Source organism: Beauveria bassiana (assembly GCF_000280675.1).
Source record: "Beauveria bassiana ARSEF 2860 unplaced genomic scaffold BBA_S00004, whole genome shotgun sequence".
NCBI classification, from domain to species: domain Eukaryota; kingdom Fungi; phylum Ascomycota; class Sordariomycetes; order Hypocreales; family Cordycipitaceae; genus Beauveria; species Beauveria bassiana.
Window position 1 is genome coordinate 364,479 of NW_007930839.1, and position 22,335 is coordinate 386,813.

Consider the following 22,335-nt stretch of genomic DNA (forward strand, 5'->3'; position numbering starts at 1 on the left):
ACTGGTGTGGATGAATAATGTCGAGGGGTCTGAAGCCCCACGACTACACGAATTGAAGAAGGGGGTGTGCAAATTTGAGTATGAGGCAGTTGGGCAGGGTGATTTCGCCATTTTGCAAGATCGGCGCTACTGAAAAGGCAAACGAAAGGGACCACTTGGGCTTTGACCGTCTTGTCAAGGCTTTCGAGTTCGGGAGCACCGCCGAGTGCCGCTGGCGTGTGGCGCCGATACCGATGGCCATGGGGCTTCAGCCTACGGGGTCAGCGAGAAAGGGAAGAGCACGTTGGAACTTTGGGAGAAGCCAAGGCCCGAAGGCGGAGAGACAGCTGATGGCGTGCATTGGTGTTTTGGAAGGCGAGAGAGAGCCTAGGCGAATCTCGAATCGAATGGATAGGGATCTTGAGTAAAGGGCCCAAAGAAATTGTGGCTGTTTGATTCAAAGAAAATTTCGATCAGATGAAACCCTTTGTGAAGGAAACCGGGAGGTACTGGAGCCACGCCAGTCCATGACTACCTAGGTAGGCTGCACGGGGCGACTTTTGGTCGGCAGAAATGATGTGACAGCCATCAGTTCCACCTATCTGTTGGCGTGCGTTTAATGTTGACTGTGCTTTCTTCCCCGTTAGCGCACATGGTTTGGTGGTCCCTGGATGACACCATCTTGGGCCGAGAGTGCTCATCGCTTCTGCGCCCGCTCATACCCGCGTCCGCTAAATAACGGCTGCATTACGACGCAACCCGTTTGCCACATGTGGCATGCCTAGGTACGGATACTTATTGAGCAGACGCCCCCGGAATGTTCTATTTTGACGACTAAGCTGATGGTAGAACCCGTTCCTGTCAGTCCAGTCACTGAATGTGATGTGGTCGCATTTCCGTCACATCTGCTGCAGCACATCCTTTTCACTGAAATTAGACTTATCTTTTGCCGTGTGGCTTGGATCCTTCAGTCACGCACTGCAGCCAGGCCCAACTCTGCGATCATTGCCTGTTGCATATCATATTGCTTATGGCCTCCAGCTGTAGTTAATATCCACTAACTTGATCAGGAGGCTTTTTCGCGCTGATGAGATATCGCCATCTATCGGCTGCTTTCAAATCACCTTGCTATTCAACCCGACTCATCTCTCTGGACATGTTTTCTTACCTGCATCCTTGCCACCAGTCAACCAAAGCTTTGCAGCGTCATACGTCCCGAGATACAATCCACTACCAACTGCGGTCCACGTTGACCGCAGGCCGCCGCCTCGAAACAAGCCCCTCGTTCCACTCTCAGCAAAGACTTGCCTTGCCACTCGCCAAGGCTGCTGCTCCGGCGACATTTGATTTCTGCGGCTCTGATCTACAAGGTCGCTATCTTTGGTACTCCCCGTCAAAAGCATCATCCGAGTCTTGACTACGTCGCTGGGGGTCGTAATGAAAGCCGCGATCGCCCCGGCAGTGGCCGCACTCGCCCCCGCGATCACCCCGGTCTCCAGTATCCGCTGGTGCCCCGGCTCTCGTGGCAGCCTTGTCGCCCATAACCGGGAACGTAAATGCTCGAAAATTGGAAACTGCATGGCTGTCAGAGGCAAATTACGCGCCAGCAGCGCTGTGTAGCCTGTGAAGAGCCGTCGCCCGACGCCGGCTTCGTACAAGCTGCGAAAGGCTTTCAACGATGTCGAGCCAGTATTTTCGCCACCTTGCGACCTCATCATCTGTGCGTGCTGCTTGACCAGCTCTGCAGGTGTAAGCACCAGGCAAGAGGCCGCCTCGGCCATTGTAGAAGCGGCAGAGTGTACCACTGGCAAGGGCACCAGCGATAGTTTCGAGATTGACGTCTTGCCCAGTTCGTAGGTGGAAAAGAAGACACCGGCTGTAGTTGATTCGTATCAGTCGCTGGACAAGTCGTGCTTGAACAAGAGCCATCGAATTGGAGCTTACCTGCGGGCAACGTAGCCAAGACGACGCTTCCGATACCTTGGTATAATCCTCGCAAAGCCAGCGCGTTATTTTTGCCGCCTTGTGTGTAGCTTTTGAGGTAGTCTTGACTCTGCCGTCTCGTTTTCAGGGTATCGAATGGGTATATTAGCATGTCTACCGTAAAGGCAGCAAATGCGCCCGCCTAATGCGCATCAGCCATTGCACCGTTCCCTCGGTTTAAGAGATCGGAGCACACGTACCAGGTAAACATCCATCGCGTTGAAATCAATAAAGTCTTGAAACGCATAGAAAGTTCTTTTTCAAGGTGTCGGGTCTACGTTGACACTGTGGCCGATGCACCAGTATTTGTTGTAGAATGGACTAGACTAGACTGCAAGTTGCATGACATCATGAAAACGGCATCCGATCCCACCGACAGGCACAAGGGGCCCTTTGGCTAGTGGACCACGAATCAATCGCTGTAGTGTTTCGCAGAATCGATTCAATTAATTGTCGACATGATGCTTGCTTTGACAGACAATCAACACGTGGCCCTGGTGCTCCCATTGTCACTGTGAAGATGCGAGAAAATACATCATAAAAAGCCTGTGCTTTAGTTTTTGTTAGATGGTTTCCTTTGGAAGAGGAAACCTTTCCAGATACCACCTAACAGTCTCCTATTAAGAAAGGAAAAAGTGTAACAGTAAGAAAAGAGGAGTAAGTGCGGGAACGTTGCCAAGCCGTTCGAATACTTGCGTCTTGTTTCTTTAATGCCCAGCCGTCTAAAAGTTCTAAATAGCCCAAGAAAAGAGCCTTGCACAGCGAAAAGGAAAAAAGGAAAAAGGGGAAAAAAAACAAAACAAAACAAAAAACTCCCAAATGCTCAAGAAGACGGCAATTCCTAATATATAGACAGACAATGAAAAAAAAATGGAAACCCACAAAAGAGAAAGTCGTAGACCCTGCTCCAGCTGATGGCTTGATTACTATCACAGCTTGCTCGGGGTCGACACCGGATCCTCAACCACAACGACGGCAACGACGCAAATATCGTCAATCTTGCCGCCATGCCAGTTCTCCTGCGGATAGTACTTTTGCACCTCTTTAGCAAAGGGCCCATCCTGCTTCGTGTTTACGCTCGCGCGCTTGGCGGCGAGGACCAGCTCCGTGGCGAGGAGGCTCTGCAGGGTAACGGTGCGCTCCGACTGCTGCTGCTGCTGCTGCTGCCTTGTGTTGCCGCCTCGGGACTGGGCGAGCTTGATGGGGCTCCGGACAATGGCGTCGAGGTTCTCAGCGACCTGGATCTGGCCGGCATCGCCGACCGTCCAGGCGCCGGTGGAGCCCATGACGCGGCTCGCGACGCGGAGCACGTCCTGGTTGAAGAGATTGTCAAGGACGCCGTCGGTAGCGAGGACGAGCACGTCGCCATGGCGCAGGCGGTGGCTGGTGACGTCGGCGTCGCGGGGCAGGTCGCTGAGCTGGGTGCCGCCAAAGGCGGCCATGCGCGCGGCGACGCTGGGGGGCACAATGGACAGCTGAAAGGGCGTGTTGAAGGCGTGCGTCTGCGGCTCCGAGTAGCTGTGCACGGCGTTGAGGCGCAGCTGCAAGAAGCCCGAGTCGCCGAGGTTGGCAATGTCGAGGCGGCCGTCGGGCGAGGCGACGGCGACACAGGCGGTACTGCCGCCCGCCAGGACCGTCTTGTCGGCGCAAATGGCATCGTAGCCAAGCTGCATGAGCTTGCGGGCGGAGAGGGAGTTTGCGGGAGTTGCTGCTGCGGCGGCGGGTTGGTGCTCCCATGCGGCCGAGGCCATGTAATCGCAGAAGCCGTGGGAAAAGTCGGCCGGGTCGACGCCCGAGTCGACCCAGCCGCCCACGCCGTCGGCGACGCCAAAGGCGACGGCGCCGCCCGTCTCGTGGACGCGCGAGGCGAAGAAGGCGTCGTGGCCGGACTCGGGCCGGGAGGAGCGCCGGCGGTGCCGCGGCGGCTGTATCCGATTGTAGGCGTTGAAGTGGAAGACGTGCGTCGAGGCGTCAAAGGGGCGGTCCTTGGCGATGAAGGACGCGGCAATGTTGTAGGAGAAGCGCGGCGGCTTCTTGGCAGAGGTTACGGAAGAGGGGGATGCGGAGACGGCGGAAGAGGTGGCGGAGGAAGCAGCGGAGGAAGGAGTCGAGGAGAACGCGGAGGAGGATGAGGAGGACGAGGACGAGGACGAGGACGAGGACGAGGACGAGGCAGAATAGGGTCGATGAGGCATGGTGGCTGTCGCTATCGTCGTCGTGGATATCGCTGTGCTGTGTTTTGAGAAGGAGGACAGCGGCTGAAGAAGCCGCGCGCGCGCCGCCGATGCTGTGCGACTAGTCAGCATATTGTGCAAGGGCATCGTGCGCAAAAAGAGGTATACACAGCAGGCTGCGCGCAAGACCAGACATTCGAAAATGGGAGAGACGTACCATGCACTGGCGGATACAACGGCGTCGCAATGGCGAACCGGGCAGACGCTGCCGCCATGGAAGATAGAAAAGTGACGTAAGGGAAACTCGAGGCAATCTGTCCAGTCGAAGCAAAGACCGAGAGCCGCTTGCTGCTGTGAGCTGGATGAAGATGATCCTCGAGATTCCGAGTCGCTCGCGTGGATGAGGGCTTTCGCTAATTTAAAAAAAAAAAAAAAATAGAAACAAAAAAAAAAAAAAGTTGTGAAACCGATGTTAGCCTTTGCCGCGGGCTCGGCCTGTCATGATCCGCCTACCTAGTCAGTTTTTTTTTTCTCCCTTTTTTGCCATTTCTTTGTTGGTGGAGTCTGGCGCCTCAACCGTTTTCTTTAGGCATTACATAAGATCAAACGAGAAGAGGTCGACGAGCAGATGAACGGCCAGGTGACTGACTGACATTTGGTAGAGACGACATGTTATGATGGGTTTGGAAAGTTAGCAATCAAGGTTCAATTGGCCAAGATTGATATGGTGTTGCTGTTGTTTGCAAGTGCGCCGGAGCAAATGGTTGTAATTTCCGGCCAGGCGCGGGGTCAAGATGTCGGTTGAAAGAGGAGGAGAAGAGGGCAAAGTATCTTGGAGGGATATTTACAGCAACAAAACGTTTCCATGCAAGGAAGAAAAAGACGGCAGAGAATTCTGAATGTTGTTGCGGCCTCAGGTTTGGCGCCTTGTTTATCAGATGCACACAGCTCCCAGACTGACGGCAGCTGTGGGTAAAGCAGTAATTACGCAAAAATACAGAGCTAATCAATTCTATGACGGACACGGATAGGCAAGCACAGAACAAACACACAATTCACATTGCTACCGAGATGTGTCCACCACCATGCAGCATTTTTTCTGGTGTGGCCATGACTTGTAATGCCCCTGCTCTGCAGTCTACCTTTGCCGACTCCTACCAGTAGTTATTTAGTTATATAACCTCTTTACGAATATAGCAAAGGCTTTCAGCTGGCCGGATACGAGATGCGGCGCTGGGTTCAACAACGACAACGACAACGACAACCTTGCAGCCACCCTCGACGCCATGTTTTGCTGCAATACGAAAGGGTCCTGCATTGCAACCTCTGACTAGACTTCAGCCGAGACGCGCCACTTGCAGCTAGCACCGAATGAGTCTATTTGCGCCAGAACCCCTAATAAGTTATAACTACAAGTAGTTTGGGGGCCTAGGGGCCCTGGGGTCCTGGATTGACGCTAATTATAGTCAAGTCAAGTCGACTCTCTGGGGAACTTTAATCAAGATGACCAGGCTCCAATCGTGCCTGGAACACTCCCTGTTCAACATAGTTATCCAGGCCTATTTATTCGTACAAGGTCCTCCTCGACAATGAGGCTTGCCGCCCGTCTGATGCACTCGTATTTTGACTACGGATTATTTTCAGCCAAATTGCATGGCTGTCGGCAGCTGCAGTTTTCACGCCTTCCAGGTAGGAGCGAAAAAAAAAAAAAAGCATTATTTTGCCAGCTGGCTTTGGGTTGGTGCTTGCATGTCAAAGCGTCCGTCTCTGCTCAAAAGCCAAGTCTCTTTTCCAAGGAGATTTCTGCAAGCTAGTGACTTGTTTGACTTTTTTTTTTTTTTTAGAGAGGTGTGCTACTTACATGAACTTGTTGAAAGCATGGCCTGCAGGACATGTATCCTTGGAGATGTAGAAACAAGCTTTCGGAATGACGCGCAGCCCGACAGCCCGAAAATGGCAGCACCATGATGACTGACTGGGCTGGTTCAGCTGGTTGACCTGATTTTGTTTTGCTCCTGTGCCTCGTCGACTATCTCGTTTGACATGGCATCTACGAAGTGATCCATGAGTATAATAACTATACGTCACAATCCTTTCCCGGAGCCATCTTTCTCTCGCCATGATTTGCCCCCCCCGCAAACAACGTCACGATTCTCGTGTTTCCCAAACACATTTGCATGTTTTCGCCAAAAATTTAGGCCTCGGCTAGTGTAGGGCTGGCTGCCTTGTTGTTATAATTAGTGTCTACCCTACGCTTGTGATGCAGCCATCGACGCCTCATCACTACAAGCTGGGTCGTTCTTCTGACCTAGTTGCCAGGCCAGACCCTGCTCCCCATTGCCAGAACCTCCTCATCATCCACTCCATTGTTTTGATGCTATTTTCTCTTTCGAGATGGGGGGGGGGGTCAACTCAATCTACGCGACTTTGTAATCTCTAACCCAATTGGTACCTTTGAATTTCTCGTAACAATTGGCCCCCTCCACTTCAGTGCATCTTGCCTTCCCCCCCTATGCCAAGAACAAGTTTGCGCTCGGCCTCGACCCCAAGAATATCGAGCGTGGACGAGCCAGTGTTGTTGCGGACACGGAGTGGCGCATCGCTTGTACTTATAGTCGCATGATTATCCCTTCCTTTGTACTTCTTTTTTTTTCATATCGCAATCAGCATTGCTAGTAATTCTTTCATGCTTTCAAGTCTGGAATTGTTTGTGCTGGCATCCAATTGTACAAGTCGATTTAGCTTACACCATACAGCTTAAACGCCAACGACGACTCCCTTGTTCAAGATGATGACCAAGGTTTCTGCTCTCGTTTCTTTTGCGGCCCTTGCCGGTGCGAATAAGAATCACGGCGGCGCTTGCACCATCAAGACCATCACGACCTCCACCGCGTATCCTCCCACGACTACCTCTACCTCCGATAATTGCAGCACGCGCACCGTCTGCCTCGACTATGTGAATGAATGTGGTATATGGTATGGCGGGTATGTTTCTTCTTACAAACTTCCCACTATCATTTGCTGTTCTGGTCTTTTACTAACACCAAATTATCAGATGCGTACCTGATTGTAAGCCTTGGCCGACCTTTTCCAAGCCTCCTTGTCCCTCGACAACGGGCAACACCATCACGACCACCACCGCGTACCCTCCTACGACTACTTCCTCCTACGACAATTGCAGCACGCGCACCATCTGCCTCGACTATGTGAATGAATGCGGTATAATGTATGGCGGGTAAGTCGCTTTCTTGCAAATTCAACTCACGCTTGTTGTTTTAGTTTTCACTGACACGAAAGGATTAGATGTGTACCTGATTGCAAGCCTTGGCCGACCTTCTCCAAGCCCCCGTGCCCTTCGACAACGAGCACTCCCATCATCATCACGGCTACTCCTACCGCGAACACCAGCGAGGATGACTGCCACAAGCATACCATTTGTATCGATCACGTCAATGAGTGTGGGATAATGTACGGCGGGTAAGTCTCACCATATTGGAATAACCATGCATGTCTTTTTTCGCGGCTAACATCTTGGTCTAGATGCGTTCCTGCTTGCAAGCCTTACCCAACCTTTTCCAAACCCCCATGCCCGTCGACGACAACTCTTATTACAAGCCTTACTACACCGTATTCTGTATCGGTTTAAAATTTATTCTCAAGCCTGATTGCTTCAAAAAAATATATCAGAATGCAGAGTCAGCGGGCCAGTGATTGACGAATCATGTTTCTGTTTCGTCTGTGTTGTACAGAAAGTATTTTCTTACTCTCGTCTTATGATTACAGTAATGAAAATCTCAGAGTGTTTCGGAAGACATTTTGCTGGTAAAGTACTCAGTAATATAAACTTGCTGTTGTCCGACCGCCAGAGTAATCGGCTCCAGGATAAGCTCCTGGTGGGTTTGACGGTAATGGCTCATCAGCGTCGGAGCTCAAGTCGCCATCCAGGTTATCCTCGCGCTCTGGTGGCACTCTCATGGCATCCAGCATATCTAAACCTAGCGATGGTGGCGAGTACGGCTTTATAGTATGTATATCGCGCCCAGAGGGCATCTTTGGCAGTAAAGTAGCCGGCGACGGTACTGCTTTTGTGTTCATCTGGATACAATATCAGCGCGAGAGTGCATATTGTGCCATGTATGCTGTGTGTGACATCTTACCGTATCATTAATCTTGCTCCATTTTGCATCCAGTAGCTCCAATATTCTCGTCTCCTCGAGCTTGCCTGCATCCGAGCCCCAGGCAGAGCCATCGCCGTCCACCCTGCGATCTTCTCTGCGTTCCTTGAACTCCTTTTTTAATCTGCCAAATCCCAATCCGCCGCTATTCTTCTTGCTCTTTTCCGAAACATCGACTCCCACCTCCTGGAGGCCTGCGCGCGCCCAGCCGATGCCGTCCGCAGTCTCGCCGCCCAGCTCTGCGTCGATGCCAAAGAAGCGGCAAGCTTTGGCGCGGCTTGTCCGTCGCAAATCCTCCATGTACTTTATTAAATGCGGGCTGATTTTGCTACTGATTCCTGGAGCCGCGACACCGCTCTGGCACAGCGCGACGGCCTTTGCAGCGTGTTCAGACGCGGCCAGGGCGAGGCGCGCAAAGAGATGGGCCCGCACTTTGGGGATGTCGGGCGCCTTGTACATCCACTCCGTGTCGTTGACGTTGCGGTCCTGCGCCACGGCAGCGGGGTATGGATCGTCTTTGAGAATGGCGAGAAGAGTTGCCTCGGCCAGCGCAAGCGATGACATTGCTCTGGCTGTCGACGGACTAATGTCAACACAAGGCGGCGGCGGCGGCGGCCCTTGGGGCGCTGCGGTCGGCGTTTCGCTTCGGCGCGCAATATAATCATAGATGGAGGCGACCTCTAGAAGATGCTTCGTCGCCGTCGTAATGGCTGTCGTGCGCTGCTGTGCGCCGAGCACACTGCCCGTCGTCGAGTACAGCGGCTGCAGACAGGCTCTCGCCGTCGCGACCTGGGCAAACGCCAGCGTCGACAGCACAAAGCATACCTCGTGCTCCAGGCTCGCAATCTTGACGCGCGCGCGCTCCCGGCCCGGCACGACCTCGCCCGAGAGCGTGGGCCGCCACTCGATGCGCGGCGCGTTTGTAGCCGTCACCGCGACGAGCTGGCCGGTCGCGCCGACCGGCCGACGCGCCAGGCCGGCCTCGATGGCGAGGAGATATGGGAGGTAGGCGTCAATGGCGGACACGATGCTGCCGAGGTTGGCGTTTTGCGCGCTGACGCCGAGGCGCTTGTGTTTCTTGAGGGCGTCGCGGACGACGCCGCGGTAGGTGCTGGCGCTGAGGGGCAGCGAGGGGTGCGAGTCGCTGGTAAAGGCGTTGGAAAAGGCAAAGGCCGATGTTGTCGGGAGCACAAACGGGTAAGGCATTTTGTTTGGATTAGAGAAAGGGTTATCGAAAGGACCCCTTTTTTGCCGGAGGCAAAGTCGCTGATGTCTTGAAACAAAGTGTACACCTTGATGTCAAGCAATGTGAGCATCGGAACCCCGCCAGAGCTTGGCTGCGGGGCATCTTGGCTGCGTTTGTGTTGGCAGAGCTACGTCACTGGCACCTAGCTATAGAAGACTATTTGCGTAGCACAATAAAATTGTATTCCAACAAATTGCCTATTAGAGTTTCGACTCTTGAATCGTTGATGCTGGCGACAGTCCGAGCCAACGTGTGTTTTTGTGACGGAGACGATGGCTTACACGGTCTCGCACACCGCAAGTAATGCTGTATGGAAAGGGTACAAGTTGAAGGGAAGCAATTGAATGTACATGTATAGAATAGGATAAGAAATTGTTCAATCTTTTACATCTTGACACGGAGAATCTGAGCTCGAAGCCGTCTGTGGCTTGCAGTTTGTCTCGGTCTCTCTCTCTCACACACACAAGCATAAACGGACTCTCATGCATCGGTGCCTATTTTCCCTACGGAAATACGGACCTACGTTGGCCACACACACACACACACACATCTGCGACATACACATTGAGGGCAGCTGTGGGTTCGGAGGGGCCTTTTATGCTTCGCAACGTGGCCATCTGCCTTGGCGGCAGATGGAGGTTGGTTCAAGTTTGGTGGGTGTTCTGTGTGTCCGATGGGCACGAACCAGGCGTGCCTAGATGGGGAGCAGCAGGAACAGAAATGGCGGCTTTTTTTTAGTTTCTGAAATATACTTGAATCATATTCCTTTTGAGGCATGCCCCTTTGCACCGATCAACTTTTCATAGTGGCACAAGGGGGGCATTCGCCCATTATCTGATTCGTGCGCCAAATGTCAAAAAGGTACTCAACCGGGGGCTCGGTTTGGCCAAAAACTTGGCCAAACACCTTGATGTGCCCGTTGAAAAATCTATTCAAAACAACTAGTCTCGATACAACAGGAAAGTTGAGTTTCTGAAGAATTTTGGCCTCGAGTCCGAGGTTTGTGGGATATCATATCGGGGACGAGCCAAGCATCTTGTCCCGCGGCCGGCAACTAACGTCAACTAGCAAAAAAGCCTTTTGTGTGACACGGCTGTTCCCTTGTTGAGCCAAGGCAGAAATGAGGAGCGACATGAAAGTGTCAGCATCCGGCAGCCAGTGGCAGGGATACACCTCTGCAGGCCGGAAGCTGCACTCTTCAGCTCTTCCAAATGAATACGACTTCCGACGCGGGCGCATTATAAGTATATTTATTCGGCTATAGCTGAGTAAAATGATTTAAATAAATGGAAAAAGACATGAGATGGATGTACTTTTTCAATCAACATGCCGGTCTTGGCATCAGCCACAAAACCCATCAAGGTTGCTTGTTTGCTCCATGGACTGATTTAAGCTTAAATTCCGGTACCAAAAATCTAGGCAACAAACAATTTTTATTTTTTTTTGAGCAGGGTACAGCAAGGGCTCTGGGCAAGGGAGGGGCCGTATTCTGAGCCAACAAGTAATCAGCTTGAGCAAGATTCTCGGATCCAGCTGCCTGGAACGGAGGGGGAAGTGAAGTACCAACTGGTAAGCCGGTTGTGATGCGTGATGCCTTGGGTGTCCGACGCGGCTGGAGTGGATCTACTGGCAATAATATGTATGTAAATCAAGCCATCTACGCCAAGACTTCAGCCCCAATCTCGGCCAAAAGATCAAGGTGTGCAGCCGTGTTGGGACGTCTAAACGATGCGATGTTGCGTCGCATTACATCTGTTGGACGAATTTATTATGAACTCAATTAATTAAAAAGAAAAGAGAAAAGCCTCAAATGCGATGCACGTTTTCTACGAGTGCATCTGGGCCAACCGGCGTGCCCCCCCGCTCGGTGACCTGCATGATTCGCATGTTGGTGTGTGTGCAACACCACAAAGGTTCTCACGAGGCGCCTTGGCGGAGCAACCAAGCCAGAGAAACCTGCATTTTATCGTTTCTATACAAAGAACAGTGGCTTGAGGCGGGGGGCGCCATCCTATCAGGGGGGTCGCGAAGAAAAGCATAACCTGCGAGTAAGTAAGTAACTAGCATCCGAGCCGGCACCCAGGTATAAAAACCGCCCACCAGCCCAAGTGCAGAGTTTGTTTACTCTTTTCCCCTCTCTGTACGCTGATCAATCACTATTTTTCCGTCGTTTACCTGTTCAAAGATGCAGTTCAAGTCGCTCGCTTACGTCCTGCTCGGCCAGTCGGCCCTCGTGGCCGCCCAGTCGGGTACCACCTCTGCCAGCCAGGCCGCCGCTACCTGCGAGCCTCACGAGGATCACTGGCACTGCCCGGCCGGCGTTCCCCAGCCCTCGCTCAACCCCGACGGCACTCCCAACCCCAAGGCGACCCAGGGCGCCGGCGGCGGCGATCATGATCATGATGACGATGACGACCATGATCACCACAGTGCTAGCGGAACCGCCACGGCGACTGCTACCGCGACTGCCACTGCCACTGCCACGGCGACTGCCACTCCTACCACGACCGTGACCGGGTCTGCGTCCAGCGCCACCACCACCTTGGCCACCTCCACCACCGTCGCGACTGGCCCCAACGGTTGCACTCCTCACAATGACCACTGGCACTGCCCGTCGGGCGTGGCCAAGCCCACCACTCCTCCTCCCGGCTACACGCCCAAGTCATCCACCACCGCAAGCGTCAGCGCCAGCCGCAGCGCTAGCGGCAGTGCCGCCCCCTCGTCCACCCCCGTCGCCGCGGCTGGCAGGGCTGGACCCCTCGGCGCCGCCATTGTCGTCGGCGGCAGCCTCTTGCTCGGCGCTGTCCTCCTGTAAAGCACTCACAAAGATGCGGATGCGGGGCGGGGAAGGAATTAATGTACAAGAAACGTCGGACTAGTCATGGTTAATTCATCAGGCACAATGTGTGGCCACCATCACATGTGTAAAACAGGGGGTGGTGGACAGAGGTACATGGCTGTGTATCAATAGACATGACTGTAGCAGAATGCGAATCGAAAGAGTCACCTGCCCCACGAATACCGAGCGTGCAACGGCCGTGATGTAAGTGTACACGAGGCATCGTAGACAAGGGCGTACCGGTTCATGCACGATGGGATCAATGACGAGCATCGGATCATGCCGGCTGCGACACTGGCCCAACAACGGTCGAGGGAGCCTCGCGGAAGAGGCGTCCGCGAACCTTGTCAGGGGCAAAGCAGTGAATCAAAGGGTCAATGTCATTCGAAAAGGTAGACTCGACCTGAGGTGCCGACACGCGCAAGTGAGTGAGTCAATGGTGGTTGTCGAGTGACGGGGGAAGTGTGGTCACGGGTCGTGGCGGGATGAACAGGTGGTGGTGCGGACAGGCATCGGTAATGTGTGGCAGCGGGTGGAAAAGAGCAACGTGAGATGGTATCTGCTGTTTTCTGGTGGGAGAGGAAAACTGGCGGTTGGAGAAGAGAAGCAGTCGTCTGCCAAGGTCAGTCGATGCCACCATGGGGAGGGAAATGAGGACGATAGACTCGGCTCCACCATCAAGTAAGCGAGCCAGCAGGTTGATACCATGAGATAGTACGGACAGAGAAATTCAAAAAGTATGCGGAATACTTGGAAAATAGCAAGAAAATACTATAACATATGATGTAGATAATCTGATTATCTTTTGCTTTAATTAGTTAGTTTTACGGGATACATAGAACACTTTTCTACTCATCATCAGCCCAAGTTGCAGGCAGGGCCCGTCTCCACCAATAACAATGCGCCGTCGTTTCTCCATGTAGCCCCAGCTGAACCCTTGCAACCTCCAGATCAAAGAAAAAAGGAACCACATGAACCAGTTCAGCTCCCGTGAGCAACACAACGCCCCAAGCTTTTTTTCTACCAGCATCTCTCGGCTGACTTGTCCTTGCCAATCCAGACAAGCAAAACAGTCACCCTACTTGAGCGCGGGCTAGAAATTGCACGCACCCCGACAACGACGACGACGACGACCACCACCACCACCCAGTCTCCTATATAACCTACCCAACACCAAAACTCGTCCGCTGCCCGAGAAGCCGCCCAACATGTCTAAACAATCCATCGCCATGATTGCCGCTATTAGTGCCGGAGGCGGCGCCGCCCTCACCGCCGCCGTCTACTCATTACGTTCCAAGTCCGAATCCCAACAACAACAAACGCAACCCACGCCCACGACGCCAGGCCTTCCCGGCGCCTATCCCCCTCAACCTCCCATCACCGCCCTCGGCGCGCCTCTGCCCACCGCCGCCACGCTCGCCAACCCAACCGCGCCCGTCAACCCTTCTGGCCTCTTCGAGTACGGCTTCCCCGGCCCCGTCGCCGACGTGGCCGCGCGCTCCGCCCTCATCTCCAGCTACGACCGCCGCACGCGCAACCCGCACTGGGTCGCCGAGCACATCACGCCGGCCTCGCTCGCGCGCCGCGAGGCCGACCGCAAGCACAGCGTCTTCCTCGAGGACCCGTCCATCCCCGCCAACTTTCGCGCCGGCCTCAAGGACTACTTCCGCAGCGGCTACGACCGCGGCCACCAGGTGCCCGCCGCCGACGCCAAGTGGTCCCAGCAGGCCATGGACGACACCTTTTACCTCTCCAACATGTGTCCGCAGGTCGGCGAGGGCTTCAACCGCGACTACTGGGCCCATTTTGAGGATTTCTGCCGCCGCCTCACCGTCCGCTACCCTTCGGTCCGCGTCGTCACCGGCCCGCTCTACCTGCCCCGCAAGGACCCCGTCGACAACAAGTGGTACGTAAAGTACGAAATGATTGGCAGCCCGCCGTCCGTCGCCGTGCCTACGCACTTTTACAAGGTCATCTTTGCCGAGGACGGCAAGGCTGGCGGCAACGTCGCCCTCGGCGCCTTTGTCCTCCCCAACGCGCCCATTGACAACGCCAAACCAATCACCGACTTTGAGGTCCCCGTCGAGGCCGTCGAGCGCGCCAGCGGCCTCGAGTTTGCCTCCAAGCTGCCCGCTCAGCGCCGCAAGCGTCTCTGCGCAGACACCACCTGCGCCCTCGTCATCAAGGACTATGCCGACAGGCAAAAGGCCTTTGCCAAGGGTGGTGACAAGCGCGCGCTGCCGCCTCCGCAATAGTGACTGGTGTGTTTTGCTCCGATGGTGTTTAATTTGGGTGTCTTTTTGTATCATTTTTATTCCCGTGTTTGGCTTGGTCTTTTTATTACCGTCCTTCATGTTCAAGCTCTTCTTCTAAAGCAGAATGAGACAGATGGGCCCAAGGAACATAGACCGTTGCATATTTGTATATTAACTTAGCACTTTGCATAGCATGAACTTACATGCTGCATAGCCATGAGTAATCCATTTGTTTTCCATTTGTCAACTTTATCTATTAGCGATTGGCAGTCAACAGAATTGTATGCAAGTAGTCGCTGAATTAAATGATAGCATATCGTTTGTGAAAGAGGGGATGTGCAGAATCGTTGCTGACTGCGCAGAGTAATGTATAGGTGGCTGGCCGCCGTCAGAGGAGCTCCACCCCGATGATGGCATCAGCAAGTGAAGCGACAAACACTTTCGCCAAGATCCTTTGGCAAGGAAATCTATTTGTCTGATCTAAAATACATACTATATACTTGTAATGGGTATACATAGGGCCATGGTCCAGCCCAGCTCTATAATGCAGCTTCTAAACTCCGTCATGCCAATGCCCATGCTCGCTCTAATGCAGCAGGATGTCGTACCCGTCCTTGGTGATGCGCACCTCGTCGGCGCCGAATCCATACTTTCTGCGGATAAGCTCAAAGATGATGAGGCCAGCACTCGTGCTCGGCACTTGGCGGATCGCGTTCCACCAGAAGCCCCGATACAGCCAGCGACTCAGCGATACGCCGTCTGCGGCGGCCTCGGCGGCGCAGCCGGCCAGCGTTTCCTGGTAAGCTCGGTAGTACGCACGCATCATGCGGAACCGCGGCGCTTTGCTACTGCTGCTGCCCGGGCGCGCGGCGGCGGACGCGCGATAACGCTCTGCCTTGGCGTCGAGCTCCTCTAGGTGATCCCAGTGTTTGACTTGAAAGTGCGTGAGAGGGTGCAGCAAGACCTGCTGCGCAAAGGAGGCGCTGATGCCGGCCGCGAGGAGAAACATGGGCTCGATGGCGTAGTGCGGCCGGATAATGGTCGTCGCGCCCTCGTCGCCGGACGCGGCAGCGGCGGCTGGGCGTTTTGTAGCGAGTAGGTCGACAATGTCCTTGCCGAGGCCGCCGTAGTACCACGTCACGAAGCGGTAGTAGCCCTGCGCCTTGACGTACTCAAAGACGCTAAAGAAGACGGCCGACCCCATGCTGTCCTTGGCAAAGGACAGGCCCCAGCCCGCAAAGATGCCGCGCAGGCCAATCTCGCGCAGCTTCTCGGCGCCAAAGCGCCACATGCTCTGGGGCTTGCCGCTGCCGTCGCCGCCGCGCATCAGGTCCTTGTGGTCGTAGCGCGCCTGCAGCGCGTCCAGGGGCGCCGCGACCACGCTCTGCAGAGCGCCCGCGAGAAAGCCCGCCGTAAAGGTGCTGCCCGGCGGCGGCGGCGGGTACGCGCGCTTGGTCGCCTTGCCGCTGCCCTCGTGCAGCTGGCCGAGTATGTGCAAGTAGCTCGTGTACAGCACGGCGCCGACGCCGATATTGGCAATCAGCGGCGGCAGGATCTGGTGCGGGATGATGCCCCAGCCCTCGTGACGGACGGCCGACGTGAGCACGCCGGGCGTGGTGCTGCGCGCCCATAGCCACGACTGATGGAGCAGCGTCCGCCACCGCGAGCTGCTGCTGCTGCTGTTGCTGCTGCCGCTCGCGGCTGCCGTTGCGGCGCGCATCAGAGCCTCGGTGTGCGCATTGTGAATCGTCCGCGCGTAGGCGAGGTAGTCGACGCGGGTGCGGAAAAAGGCCTTGGCGGGCGCGCGAAAGTAAAAGGCTACGAGCTGCGCGCTGAGCGCCCGGACGCCCGCCGCAGAGGCCGCGGTCGCGGCGTTGCTGCGCGGCGCGCGACTCGGAAGCTCGTCGCTGTCGGGCGGGACGACGGGGAGGATGCCGCTGCGGGAGTCGCCGGGGGCGAGGATCGGATAGTAGGGTGAGGACGGGATCGAGGAGGAGTGCCCGTCGTTGCTGCGCCCGGGGATCATGGCGCCAGCAGCAGTCCCATCATGCGCAGAACAGTGTCCAGAATGGAGAAATAGTAAGTAGTAGCGCTGCTAGTTCGCGGGGTAAGAGGGCGGACGGGAGGAGGTAAAGGATGAGGTGGACAGAAGAGTGCGTAACGGGGCTCAACTGGTGGCTGGCTGTCTCGTTTTTCGGGCGTGATCGGTTTCAATGCGGTCAGATGAGCTGGGCGGCTGCGCAAGCGACCAGGGTCACGTGAAGATAAGAGAACAACCACGTTGACACAGGTTGGCAAATAAATATAATCGAGGAAAAATGATTTTGTATTTCTTCGCTATTTCTTTCATTCTGCGGTTTGGATGCTGCCTGCAATATTGCGGTGTGGCGCGCCCAAGCGTCTCCAGTATAACCTGGGGATGTAGATGCAGGGAAGCGCCATCTTAAATCTGGACGATAAAAGCCTGAGACAACTGCCGATTTAGTATGATCTTGGCCTTTTGGCATATGTGAAAGTCACATTCATCATTTTGCATTAGTGTCTGGCCGAATGGCTGGGAATACCCATTTCAAACATGTCTTTTGACAGGAGGCTGGCTTGATGGCCTTCCACCTGGCCGCCAAATAGTCTTGATTTTTCTTTGAAGGCAAAAGGTCGCCCTACGCATTAGACACGAAGACGCGAAGATAGAAGGCAGACGAGTAGTTAGGGTATCTTCCCAATGCACGGATTGTTTTGTTGCCGCTCATACCACATTGTCTTTCATGTTTTTCTCTCTCCATCGATAGACTGCATACGACTGCTATTGCATCCAAATGATCTGCGCTGCAATCACTGCCCTGGGATGGCGAGCAGTGACTGTCTTTGGGCTCTCTTTCCTTGGAGCCCCATGAGCAACCTATGACTATCATTGCTCCTACGCTGCCAGTCTCATTGTAACTTGGGCAGGGCCGTTTGTTCTCCCCGTGGCGTGCACATTGGGCGTCACCACAAGCCGACTGTTTTCCAAGGCACTTGTCCGAGTTCTATTCCCACTTCTTGTCAAGTTCGACATACCAATACCACTAAATCGTCACGTATCGCTCAGAGAAAATAGTGGCTTTGGTCATCGAGCTTGACAGAGGTACTATTTGGCAGCTGGTCCGGATAAAACCGAAATGCCCTGGCACTTATACAGAGTAGAAATCACCGGTAGATGTATAAATGTTGCGTCGGTGGAATGGACTATCGTAGTAAGTATTGCCTGTGCCGAGGGACAGTTTCTCCGGCAGCGGTCCCACAGCCAAAGCCCACGATGGACAGCCCTCAGGAGGAACAGGACGCGGCTCCTTGTAGGCGTCCATAAATAAAGGGTCATCGCGCCGCAGGCCCCTTTTTATCTTGCAGTTGAAGCATTCGACAATGGCTTCCGCCGTTGCCGCCATAACGGCGTATTGCTCTGGATCTTCGCATTCGGGGTCAGCAATGTTGGCAGTAGCCCAGCTCGGTTTGCACCAAAAGTACTGAATCTCAGCCGCGATGAGATGGCCGTCTCCCGCGCAGACCGCTTCATACATGCGATACAGAGTCCGCTCTGGCGTATCGCGGCTGCTCCACAGAGGTATGATGCGAAGAAGGTGCAGGTCGTCTCCCCTGAGGTGAACCGGCTTCGGGTTCTCGATGAGAAGCCGCGGCGGCAGCGGAAGCTCGGCGGCAAACTTCCAGGTTGGAAAGGGCCACAAGAGTCCCAGAACAAAGAGTACCGGGCTCTTTATCGGGGGATGCCGAACAGAGCGCGCGAAGCGAACGGAGTGACGCAGGTGAAGCGGCGTCTCGGTTGGGATTAGGAGGCGTCTCAGCTTGATCAAGAGCCACCTATATTTCAATGGAAGGTAGCGAAAATTCCATAGATAGACGATCATCTTCCTAAACCACTCCATGTTGCATGTTGGGCGTGGCTTCTGGCGATGACAGCCAGCTGCGGCTGGCCACCGCTCTGTTGAAAGATGATGTCAAGGAATAAGTTGGCCTGGTCATTGAGAGGGTGGGTCCGCAACATTTGGGCGAGGCCTGCCAATTTGGCTTTTCCCGATTTCTTGATTCAAGGCATCAAGGCCTTGCTCAATGGCCTTTCATTTCACGGATCATGTCTTTTTCCTGGCCTTGAACGCCTGGCGACCTCGCGCTCGTCCTGACCGTGGCCGGAACTCGCAAACCCGGGGCTCGGTACCGATATTAGCGCTGGGCCCAAGGCTACTACCGCTGCGGCTACAACCGTGACCTCTCCACGCGCTCCGAGGATTGATAGAAGAATGTCATATGCTAGAGCTAGCTACACCATGTCGTCACGGCGCTTGTGGCGCAGACACGGATTACCTCGGACAAAGTGTAACAGAGGCTGCGCCTGCCAATTTGTACCAATTTGACTTGAGATAACATTCACGAGAGACAGTCTTTTATGCCTTCTTTCTTTTGCATCGGGGACTCCGCCAATGTATTGAAAGCCATTTGACTACAACCAAACTGATACCATGAGCTCGCTCCAAGTTATCAACTCAAGACTCAGATCGGGGCTGTATACCCGCAAATCATCTCCTTCTTTACTACATGCTACGGCTTTGTCGCGCGGAGATGGTTTCCGGAATCATGGGTGATTTTGGTGTAATTTCGACTTGTTACACGCCGCGGGCGCAAGAGCTTGGGCACAATGGTTGGTTCTTGGCAACATTTGTGCTTGCCGCACGCAGCACCGGCCGAAAGCGACCAGCGCTAGCTAAACAGCAACCGGCGACTATTGATATGCGAAGAAGGCGCTTCCGTCTAGGGAAATTCATTAGGTTAAGAAAAGGTTCCGCTAGTTTTTTTCGACTGCCCAAGCACGCAGGTGACAAGAAAAGCTGCTGGTTCTGCTGCGAGGATCGACGGTAAGAGACGGTTTCCGCATCCGTACCAAACGGTATAAGATTCCGCATACACACCTCTTCTGATGTTCCAACTTGGCTTCCCAGGCAATTTAACGGTAACAGATTCCGTGTTCATACCTCGGTCGATTCCCCTGCTCTAGCTTTCCGGGAAGATTGACGGTGAGAAACAGAGTCCGCATCCATGCCTCTGCCACGGGGAATTTTGAGGTTTAGAAGCGTCGCATTCATGCCTGGTCTTTGGTCCCGAAAAGATTGAGGAACAATTTCCGCCTTCAGCCTCGTTTAATTTTTCAACTCTAGCTTCCCGAGGAAGACTATGGTAAAAACAGTTTCCGCATCCATGCTAGTCTACCTTGGTGATGATGAATCTCATTCTCGATCCAATTTGATCTTGATCCTCTTTTTCTCCCTTTGACCAATGATGCGTGTTGTGACATGAACCCCCAAACCGTCCTCGGAACTGAAACAGGGTAACTAGCAATGACGGCGAATGCCGCTCCCTGCACGCAGCGCAATGCGCGAATTGACTCGCCATCTCGAATCACTCGGCGTTGGAAAGCGAAAAGATTCTACAGCAACAGTAACAGATGCCAGACTGGTCATGCATAAACCTGCGCGCAAATGGAGCGGATTCCATTGGGCCATTTTGCTGACAGATTCAATCACGGGGTCCCTTGCCGAACGCTACATCGGCGCGCCCGTGCAGGACTTATGCGGAACATGCGGAACGCCCGCTCCGAAGCGAGAGTCATTGAGATGCAGATGTATTGCTAATAATCATCACTAGATCAACCGTCACAACGGGTCGCAAACCTGGGCGGACATGACGCAATTGGCCGATTGATGCTGTCGTGGGCCAACATCAAAGGATCATACGCGCGGGAGGGCCGGGAGGGCAACAGTACAGTAATCAAGGTGCAAGTAAGATGGGATGCGAATAGTCAAATGGCGGGCCAGTCCAAGTGTGCTGCGGCCATTTCATTTCGGCGCCCATCTTCGTTGACAAAATAATTACATTATAAATTTGGCCCGTCAACAGTGTCCGGATGCAGTGGCCGCAAGCGGTGATTGAGTCAAGTCAGGAAAAATGCGCGCAGGCAAGTTGTGGGATGGGCGATGCTTAGCCCGGAGTTATCCCCGCATCGGCATACATATTGATCTAGTAAAAGAAGAAGGGCAATTGAGTTTATCGAGTGTGGAGCGAGCTCCAAAGCTTTTTCCTGGGCTTTGCTGCGCCGTAGAGGCCCGTGATAGCCAGGCACTCAGCACAAAGTTGGCATTCTGGCTGTCAGGCTCTCCCGCTCTCGTCCGAAAAGCTAAATGCCAACTCATTCATAGGGTGGCCAGATTAGCTTTTTGTGGACAACCAGCCACCAGCGGTCTCTCTGGCCTATGCGGTGTCCGAGCCACCGAGTCCCGGAGGGAGGGCGGTTTAACCACTGTTACGCTCTGTCTGGTGCGACGCCGTTGTGGCGAAGAAGAGACCGTCTCGCGCGCCATCGGGTGTACCTTATAGTAAGAAACAAGACGTTAGCAGAAGAATCGTTGGTGCGTTATTTTGCTAGTTGCTAGTCTAGTTCCTCTCGAGCCTGAGCCCCTGACCATTCACGACCACAAGACTGTCCAAGCAAAAAACAAGTTTTTATTTTTATTTTTATTTTTAATTTTTATTTATACAAAACCAGCCACAATAAGCAACTCAAGAACAAGCAAAAACGCCTGTCCCGCTTTACTCCTGATCCGTTTTACTTCTCCATTGTCGCAAAAAAGTTAAAAACACAAAAAAGGATCGCGGAGGCGCATTACTCTATAGGGAACGACGATCTTGAGCGATGTGCAGTCCATGACGAAGCGCAGAATAACGCAATTGGGCCAGCCCACGCCGATAATCGAATCATGATTGGACTGGGACGGGTGCGTCAGCCATCGCTTGGCCCTTCCCCCCCCCCCCCCCCACCGCCGCCTCCCTCCCCTCCTTCCGGCTCAGCGGCCCATGGAATGTTGTGTCCCGCCGATCAAGTTTCGAATCCAGTGGCCCGCCGGGCGCGAACATGCAACCCCGAAGCTTATTGAGATGGGGGCCGCATTTGTCTTCTCTTGTTTAAGGCCAAGCACGGCCAAGTTGCTTGGATGCTTGAGCCAAGCCAGCGTGGGGTGGTTACCTAGTCAGTTACTTGCTTCCGCCGTTCTTGGGGGAGTTGGACCGCATCGAGACATTGAAGTGGGATGGTCAGGTCATGCCAATTGCGCCGTCTGGGCGACAATGAGTTATTACCCAGTTTATTTCTCTGTAGAGTTTGTATATATATACCTCTTTCGATTCGTCCGCTTCTCCCTTTCCATCCCTTTTCCTGTTTTTCTCTCCCCTCTCTCTCATCTTGATCAATTACACTCGTTTTCTCAAGTAAAACCGTCAATATGAAGTTCCTCACCATCGCTACCGCTCTTGCCAGTAAGCATCCCCCCACTCACTCACTTACTAACATCAACCCTACCATCAAAGTGCAATCACTGACAAGAACTTTTAGCCGCTGCCGTTGCCGCCGAGGTCGGTGCCCCTGGCGCCGCCGGTGCCCCCGTCACCCAGATTGGTGACGGCCAGGTCCAGGTCGGCACCCAGCCCACGGCCCAGCCTGCTCCCGCCAACCCTGCGCCCGCCAACCCTGCTCCTGGCACTCCCGGCGCTCCCGGCGCTCCCGGCGCTCCCGCTCCCGGCGAGCCTGCTCCTGGCACTCCCGGCGCTCCTGGCACTCCTGGCGCTCCCGCTCCCGCTGAGCCCA

The 22,335-nt window shown here is 54.2% G+C and overlaps 8 protein-coding genes across 8 annotated transcripts; 3 read left to right on the forward strand and 5 right to left on the reverse strand.

The window, feature by feature from the left end:
- Window positions 1-1,353: 1,353 nt before the first annotated feature.
- Window positions 1,354-2,177, reverse strand: BBA_01906 (mitochondrial carrier protein (Pet8); the record flags this gene model as incomplete). Its single annotated transcript, XM_008597003.1, has 4 exons — window positions 1,354-1,553; window positions 1,580-1,855; window positions 1,924-2,104; window positions 2,163-2,177. 4 exons carry the CDS (start codon window positions 2,175-2,177, stop codon window positions 1,354-1,356), a joined length of 672 nt encoding a protein of 223 aa, XP_008595225.1.
- Window positions 2,178-2,891: 714 nt separating this feature from the next.
- Window positions 2,892-4,157, reverse strand: BBA_01907 (5-azacytidine resistance protein azr1; the record flags this gene model as incomplete). Its single annotated transcript, XM_008597004.1, has 1 exon — window positions 2,892-4,157. One exon carries the CDS (start codon window positions 4,155-4,157, stop codon window positions 2,892-2,894), a length of 1,266 nt encoding a protein of 421 aa, XP_008595226.1.
- A 2,767-nt stretch (window positions 4,158-6,924) lies between these two features.
- On the forward strand, window positions 6,925-7,782 carry BBA_01908 (uncharacterized protein; the record flags this gene model as incomplete). The annotated part of the gene is made up of 4 exons (XM_008597005.1): window positions 6,925-7,121; window positions 7,192-7,371; window positions 7,440-7,613; window positions 7,677-7,782. The coding sequence occupies 4 exons, from the start codon at window positions 6,925-6,927 to the stop codon at window positions 7,780-7,782; spliced, it is 657 nt and encodes a 218-aa protein (XP_008595227.1).
- A 185-nt stretch (window positions 7,783-7,967) lies between these two features.
- Window positions 7,968-9,517, reverse strand: BBA_01909 (pH-response regulator protein palC; the record flags this gene model as incomplete). Its single annotated transcript, XM_008597006.1, has 2 exons — window positions 7,968-8,231; window positions 8,294-9,517. 2 exons carry the CDS (start codon window positions 9,515-9,517, stop codon window positions 7,968-7,970), a joined length of 1,488 nt encoding a protein of 495 aa, XP_008595228.1.
- A 2,225-nt stretch (window positions 9,518-11,742) lies between these two features.
- On the forward strand, window positions 11,743-12,372 carry BBA_01910 (uncharacterized protein; the record flags this gene model as incomplete). The annotated part of the gene is made up of 1 exon (XM_008597007.1): window positions 11,743-12,372. One exon carries the CDS (start codon window positions 11,743-11,745, stop codon window positions 12,370-12,372), a length of 630 nt encoding a protein of 209 aa, XP_008595229.1.
- Window positions 12,373-13,604: 1,232 nt separating this feature from the next.
- On the forward strand, window positions 13,605-14,651 carry BBA_01911 (DNA/RNA non-specific endonuclease; the record flags this gene model as incomplete). Its single annotated transcript, XM_008597008.1, has 1 exon — window positions 13,605-14,651. The coding sequence occupies one exon, from the start codon at window positions 13,605-13,607 to the stop codon at window positions 14,649-14,651; it is 1,047 nt and encodes a 348-aa protein (XP_008595230.1).
- A 586-nt stretch (window positions 14,652-15,237) lies between these two features.
- On the reverse strand, window positions 15,238-16,677 carry BBA_01912 (mitochondrial carrier protein; the record flags this gene model as incomplete). Its single annotated transcript, XM_008597009.1, has 1 exon — window positions 15,238-16,677. The coding sequence occupies one exon, from the start codon at window positions 16,675-16,677 to the stop codon at window positions 15,238-15,240; it is 1,440 nt and encodes a 479-aa protein (XP_008595231.1).
- Window positions 16,678-17,821: 1,144 nt separating this feature from the next.
- BBA_01913 (DNA-binding protein) lies at window positions 17,822-18,571 on the reverse strand (the record flags this gene model as incomplete). Its single annotated transcript, XM_008597010.1, has 1 exon — window positions 17,822-18,571. The coding sequence occupies one exon, from the start codon at window positions 18,569-18,571 to the stop codon at window positions 17,822-17,824; it is 750 nt and encodes a 249-aa protein (XP_008595232.1).
- Window positions 18,572-22,335: the final 3,764 nt, after the last annotated feature.